General features: G+C 35.7%; 1 protein-coding gene across 1 annotated transcript; it reads right to left on the bottom strand.

Annotated features, from left to right (window-relative positions):
* Positions 1-655: 655 nt before the first annotated feature.
* On the bottom strand, positions 656-2,199 carry LOC128869574 (uncharacterized). The gene is made up of 2 exons (XM_054112149.1): positions 1,085-2,199; positions 656-1,025 (listed from the first exon to the last, which is right to left on the bottom strand). Exon 1 carries the CDS (start codon positions 2,183-2,185, stop codon positions 1,460-1,462), a length of 726 nt encoding a protein of 241 aa, XP_053968124.1. The 5' UTR covers positions 2,186-2,199; the 3' UTR covers positions 656-1,025; positions 1,085-1,459.
* Between the last annotated feature and the right edge of the window lie 5,599 nt (positions 2,200-7,798).

The raw sequence follows: 7,798 nt of genomic DNA, 5'->3' as shown, positions 1-7,798 counted from the left end.
CAAAGCTAAAATTATAAGCCGAGCGACTGCAAGAACAAAATACATTCATAGGCGCAGTCGCAGCGGTCAGATTTTTTTAGTCGCAACGACGCTGAAAAATCCAAAATATTCTATAACACTAAGTTCGAGCTCATATGCTCATATGCCCATATGCCAATTTTCTCGCCAATTCGAAAATAGTCAATATTGTAATATTTCGCGTTGAATTATTTGCCAATATTTGGTAAATCTTCAATTTTTGTCAAGTCGAGTGGCCGCGGCTCCGTACATATGTATGCATCAATATATGTATGTAAATATGTGTTCTAAATTCTCGACAGCAATAGCAAATCGAAATATTTTTTCTGTCGCAAGTGCTCGCAGCTTCATATGTATGTATGGCTATGGCAGTTTGTATGCATGTATTTATGTACTATATATGCGCGTTTGCTTTTGCATGTCCATAGGAACGATTTTTCATATGCAGATATTTTATTGAGCTGAACGAATATATTGATATTGTAATGAAATCCTGTCAATTATATTTTTGGTATATGTTTCTTTAAGATCCTCTTACCAAATAAATATTGTTATCCTTAAGAAAATGAAATACTATTTTTTTTAATTTTAATTTTTTATTTTTATTCACAAGTAATTTAAGTAATCTTATATGTACATGTATATATATTACAATGCTATAAATAATAGGTATTTACATTTCCTGAAATGAAAAAAAAAATATAAAATTGAGAAAGCACGAATTACGAAATTGTTCTCATACTATAACAATTTCGCACACGACTTCGATATTGACATCGATTAAGTCATTGCGATTTACCTGATTTTTAAAACACTACTCTCAATCCATCATGATTAAGAAAAAATTGTAGTGCTTAAAAATCTAGGCTCGGGTGCTAGCTGAAAGAGAAGAAAAAATAAAAAAGAAACCTGTTAAATAGACTAAAAAATAGAGAAAACCTGAAACGGAAAATACCTGTAAAATATATAAATAAAAAAAAACCTGAAATATAGAAAAGTGGAAAACCCTGAAATAAAAGAATAGGTATCATCATATGCAAAAGATAGCTAATAGATTATTAATTACCTGTGTGAACGGCGAATCTCTTTTCGTGGGGCCCTGGCTTACAACCTACTTACAACCTACAGCTTTTTTAATTTATTTTGTAGTTTTCTTTCTTTGACTTTATTGACCTCATTTCGCAAGAGCCACTTTGCATTCTTGAATAAAAGGACAGTTAAGAGAAAATCTAATAGCTTCTCGCGATGATCTCTACACTCGCCAGATCCTACAAACCAGTCGGGAAACACTTTTTGTGTTTTTTCTTTTAGAGCGGACAATATTAAACACCTAAGACCTGCAATGTGGGCATATTTTGCGAAGAGCTGACGGTACCACGCCATTTGGAGTCGACACACTTCGAAAACCCTGTCTTCAGGATTGACAAGCCTTAAATCGCTGTCATCCGTGAAGTAAGTTTTTTGATCTTATCAGGGCTTCTGAATGCAACTTCAGCTCCCCTTTTGTTTTCGTCATGGCGTGGGTGCACTTTTCACATTTTAACTTGCACAGCATTTTCTGGTAAATACCATAGCCTGTGAAGTAACGCTGCACTTGTACCTCAGCTTCATTACTTTCTTCAGCAAAATGTATGTCTTCCACATCAATCTCTTCTAAAACGAGATCCTCATTCCGCTGGTCTCCTACCTCTGTCTCAAGATGACGATCCTCGGGGCCTATATACCAATCTAAATTTACATCGTCATCATCTGCACAATTAGAACCTTTCTTCTCAAATCTCTGGCGTAAAATTTTCATTGAGATCAGTCGCGCAACTATGTATTGAATTTCGTGAGCTGAGGGATGGGTATTCATACCCTGACTAGCTCGTATGCGATAGAAAAAGTTTTCTAACGCATCTTGATTCATTTTCCCGGTGAAAATAAATTTGAGGGAGCTGTGCTCAATGAAAAGTTCCTCGCATAACATTTGCATCGCTGAAATCGTTATGCGGAAACCTTCGATACACTGCACGCGTGCGTTTTCCGGCAACTGGAATGACCGCAAAAAATCTAGATGTTCATTCAATCTATCAATTTTTTTGCTGTCACCCCGCCTAATCGGACATTTTGAAGGATTTTTCGACTGGAATCTTTTTGCATCCAATTCATCGAACAGATCATTCATTTTTTTAACGAACATCTGTGTGGGTTTAGCGCATTTTATCACGTAGTCGTCACTGCCTAATAAATTTTGGGACAAGACCATGTCGATACCAGAGGCTACCGAATTGCTCAGGACCTGAGTCGCGCGTGAAACGCTCATTTTATCCATAAAATTGGTATATATATGGGCCTCCGTTAGTTTCGGACAAATTTTAAAATGGGGATTCATTTGATCTATATCAAACAATTTTTCAATCACCTTGAAGCTTGTCACTCCATCTGATGTTAAGATGTCATATTTCATCAAGGTATTTCGGACGGACTTTATCAAGTGACAGTAATCGAACATGCAAAAAATTTTTGTGCCTTCGTGCACGTAAAAGGGGCTATCCTCATAAATCCCCAAAGATTTAAAGATACTACTGTTGGAGGGCCCTTGATCGCAAACTATACCTTTCAAATTTAACCCCATTTTTTTTAGTTGTGCGACATTTTTGTCCAAAATGGACATCAATGTCTCCGTACGTATACCACCACTGGAGATATAATACGAAAACACGTATTTCCATTTGGAGCACAATCCCTTAACCATAAAAAATAAACATTTATTCCCAATTTTGTTTTCGCGTTGACCTTCCCCGTGGTCTACAAACCCATCGATAACATCTCTAGCTTTATTATAGCTCAAGTCCGACTTGATGATAATTTCATCGAATAATAGAACGCTTATGCGTTCGGTGTCGGACATATTTGAAACAATTTTTTCTAAATTATCACAGACATTGGCATCGAACCCCGGAACAGCATATTTGATGGGGCGCCAACGCGAAAGGGATGATTTATGGGGCAAAGCAAAACCTAGATCGTCACGCATAAACGTATATGCTTTGGAGGACATATAATTGATGTTTTGAGCCAATGTCTTTTCCTCCTCGCTATAACGATTTTGGCCACTGACGATCATTCTTGCGAAAGTTACAGCATCACTGCTTGAAGTTTCTTCCGCAAGAACTGCACGAGTACACAAATATTTATATTTTTGCAGTAGCTTCTCATTTTCTGCTTCTAACTCTTGAATTCTTTTTTTTAATTTTATTTCATTGCTCCGATAATAACGAGCAGCCTGAGCAAATCGTTCGCTACTGCTTGCGATTTCTAAGTCCTCACAGATGTTTTTGTTTTTGGGTACCTGCCTTGTTTCCTCTAGCATAGAATATTTTTCGAATTCTTCTAACGTGAGATCATTTGCTACACCTACACCTACTGTACGATTTACGTACACTTTAGTAACGGGCGGGCAAACCCAATCAGAGCCAGTACTAGGTGAGCGACTTCTAGTAACTGGCTCTAATCTTAAAGATGGAACAGCCCCATCTAAAACTTTATAACGAGTTACTTGCTCTGGACTAAAGTGGCGCTTACAAACATATAGCCTGTCAGAATCTGCTGGTTGCACGTTGCAAGCCAGGGCCCAACTAATTCGAGCCTCTCCTCGTCGAGGAAATTCGTACAACGTATGACCCTTTTCCACCACGCATCCTACCACGCAACAGCTCCGTTGCTTTTTTGGAATTGTACAGCTGTATGTAGGGTCATCGTCGTACCCTATTAAGAAAATTTATTTTATAATATAATATAAACGTATAATAATTCAAAGAATGTTATAGGCATGTTTTTATGATGGAACTCCCTTCCCACAGCCCCCAGGCCGCGCCACCACTCTCATTCATCACTAATAATCGAATATTGCTGAATGTACTTTAAATCTCTTCCTATTAGTCCCTACTCCTACTACTACTATTTTTACCTTACTTTCCTTTTAATACTTTATCTTTACTACTATCTGTAATTTTAATTTTAATTTTGATTTTACTGTTTATCTTTTTATGTAAACTATTCTTAAGGTCAATCATTGTAAAAATAACCTATGGTTGTATGTTTTGACTTAGTAATAATAAATAATAATAAATAAATAATATTTGCTTTAATTTAATCTAAAAACTCTTAGTTTTCCCTGTTTCCCACTATTTATAGCACACTCTAGACTTCACAATCCGCATAAGCTGTTCAAATGCAAAGTTCAAAAACGGTTTGAGATAGAAAATTAATAAAAATAATTTTGCTTGATATTTTTCTGATTGGTTGTTTTGATTTTATTCAACAAGGCATAGTAACGGATGCCGGGTATTGTAATATTATGGTTATTAATAAAAAATTATTTTCTATGAAATATATGCACATACACATTCAAAAATAATTTAAATTTCTTAACTTCCTCCACTTTCCTGCCTCAAAACTCTAATGCTACCAGTTAGCAAACCTCACCCTCAATAAAACCTATCCACCCTAATATTATATCAAATGTATGCAATAAAACCTATCCACCCTAATATTATATCAAATGCATGCAATACATATGTAGGTATGTGTGTTTGATATTCTTGTAGGTTCGCTTTAGCGAAATATAAAAACACACATACCTACTTATGTATTGCGCAAAAACTTACCTAAACGAAGGGTGGGGATGGCACCCTTTTTCAAACATTGTCCCCCCACAACACATGCCTCAAAGTGTTTTACACACACAAATGAGTTGTGGGGTGGAAGATGTTCCGTCCTGGCAATATGTAAATTCTCCCTCCATTTGTCTGCTAATATGGGGTCCTGTGGGAAAGAAAATAATTTCACTTCACTGTTTTTTAAATAACACCCGCGCACACGACACGTTCTGCTCATTTTTAAATCGAAAAAGTTTAAAAAAATTCGGAAAATCGAAAGCGTTTGAAAATTGCGCGACGTCAATCAAAAGTTTTTCTCAAACTAAAGTTCATTAGACTCTTTTGGTTTGACATGGAAATTTTGGCGCAAATTACGCAAAATCAATTCAAATTCAAAAATGAATTTTCATGCAAATAAAGAGACAAAAAGCACCTGTAACCTAACTTTGGCACAAAACGGAAAGTTTCCAAAAAAAAGCTCTTAATTCTCAAAAGCTGTTTTTCTGCAGTTGAGCATATTTCTGTTAACGTGCTGTGAAAAATGTCGCTGTTGTGTACCACGCGCGCAAAACGAGTACCCCTGAAAGGTGCTGCCATTTCAGTCATTGAGACTTCTCTATATTTAACGTTCTCTGATGTACATATTACGGTAAAACTTCTCAAGAAATCCAGCGCGCATAGGCGCAGCGCATATTCATAGGCACAGCATTGTATGTACGGTAACCTTGAAATGTGTACAGGCACCTTGAAATACTCTGATTTCAGAGTAAGTTTCTAACTTTGCAGATATATGCATATGTTTTGTGCACTGTTTATCAATGGAAGAACTACATACGTAAAGTAATACAGTACAATCGTGATAGTCCGACATTTCTTAATCCGACACGTTCGGTAATCCGACAACCTCATAACGTCTATGGATGCAATTGGCATTATTTTATTTTGATCTGTCGTAGCAAAGCAGCAGAGGGGGATTGTTTTGTTTCCCGGTCACAACGTATTTGTCATTAAATTTGAACGACGCCAGTTCTCTCGCGATTTCTGACGGTGTTGATGTGATTTTTTTCTGTCTTTTCGTATCATTAAATGGAACCTTCGGTAGTCCGGAATATTTGATAATCCGACAACGAGTTGGTCCCGTATGTGTCGGACTATCACGATTGGACTGTATACTAATTAACTATTTACGTACTATCAGATAACATAAAATAAGTGTTTCGAAATTTACTTCTAGCATTGAAATGTCCGACATGTAACTTTTTTATAAGCTACTTATGTTGTTTCTGCAAGTTACTGTATGCTCATGCACGCACTTGACGCACAGCAGCTGCGGTTGTCGAGCATTTAGAAAGACATATTTACATACATATATGATGCATACATATGTACGGAGCCGTGAGCATTCGACTTGACAAAAATTCAAGATTTACCAAATATTGGTAAACAATTTCAATTCGACGGTAAATATTCCAATATTGACTATTTTCGAATGGTCGAGAAAATTGGCATATGGGCGGCTCGTTTTATGAATGAAAGTACTTTGCTCTTAGAACTATGAGCTCGAATTTATCAATGAACATTTTGATGATGAGTTTTTATTGTACAGTACAATAGTTGAAACTGTTCGGTGCCGCCACGACTATTTCAGACTGTTCAGCGCTATGGCAATTAGAATCATGGCCGCTACGCCTGCGCCTATAAATGCATTTTGTTCTTGTAGTCGCTAGGCATACAACTTTTACTTGTGCTTTTGTATGTTCCCTTAATAAAAGAAAATTTATTCAATTTGTTTTTTCAAACAAACTTAAAGGATTGATAAATGAAGAAATTATTTGAATTGATTATATGCGCCAACATTTCAAATCAAAGTAACTTTATTGTTTTGATTTAATTAAAAAAAAAACATTATAAAACGACCTCTCACAATTTGGTATGTGTGTTTTAGTAAATTTAAAACTATACAAATTTTATGAAAATTTTTACTAATTTTTTGATTCGAAATTAATTCATAGAGCATACTAGTGTTTTGGTATATTGACATATGTATGTATGGATATGTATATCAATATATACATATGTGCATATATTATGTTAGTTATGTTTGTGCAAAAGTTCAATTGGATCTTCATTTCTTATAGTGTTACATATGTATGTAGGGGAGGGGGCCCAGTTGTGACGCGGGTTTTGAAAAAAATTAAAATTTTTTCCTCAGTTCCGCAAATTGAAAAATGAAGAAGTTTAACATTTAACTATTAACCAAACGCAACTTTTCTCCAAAGAAAGTATGTTTATTTGAGTTACTCAAAAAATTTTGGAACAAATTTTTTCAGGATAACTTTTTTTAGGACAAAAAAAAAGTGGCCCAGTTGTGACGCACCTCAAGAAATTTACTGGAAATGAGAAAATATGAAAGGAATGTCACACCAATTGTTGTGATTTAATGATTTATTTATTTTGAAGGCTTTCAATGGCAAAAATAATGAAAAATACAAAAGAAAATGTCCTTCAATGGCCATAAATGACAACGATTTTTATTCATCATCGTCATCTAAATATTCCTAGTCGTCGTCCACGTCACTTTCGCAGTGTTTGCAAGTGAAATAACTTGCCTGCATGTTGGCGCACTTCAAATGAACTGGACGCTTGCATACCTTGCAATTGATCGAGTTGGCAGTTGGTTTTTTTTAAACAACAACAAAAATGTAGGAATTCGGTAGTTCTATATGATCGTAGTGCAAAAAAAAGGTGCGTCATAACTGGGCCACCCGCTGAGTCACAACCGGGTCACGATGCTATTTTGTGTATGACAAGCAAGTTTTTTATAGACACCACATAATCACATAAATCCATATAGAATCACAAAATATACGGCAAATACAATATTTTGATGCATTACACTCGCCTTTTCACTGTTAATTTCACAAAATTTTGGTACTTTGAAAAAAATCAAAATAACTTTTTCGCACGATTTTCAACACGATGTTTGGTGCGTGTATACACAATGCGACTACTAACGTTGGTGTCTGCACAAAAACTGCTGAACGTCAAACGAACATGATTGGCAGGGCTCAAACTGTCATTTTCATACCGCATGTCAAAAATATTTAGCTGCGTCACAACTGGGCCTGCGTCACAAC

Source organism: Anastrepha ludens, chromosome X (genome assembly GCF_028408465.1).
Source record: "Anastrepha ludens isolate Willacy chromosome X, idAnaLude1.1, whole genome shotgun sequence".
Taxonomy (NCBI): Eukaryota; Metazoa; Arthropoda; class Insecta; order Diptera; family Tephritidae; genus Anastrepha; species Anastrepha ludens.
This window is presented reverse-complemented; position numbering and strand designations above follow the sequence as displayed.

What these genes read in the sequence shown, in the direction of transcription:
- LOC128869574 (XM_054112149.1), bottom strand. Translation starts at nt 2,185, where the DNA reads ATGAATGATCTGTTCGATGAATTGGATGCAAAAAGATTCCAGTCGAAA.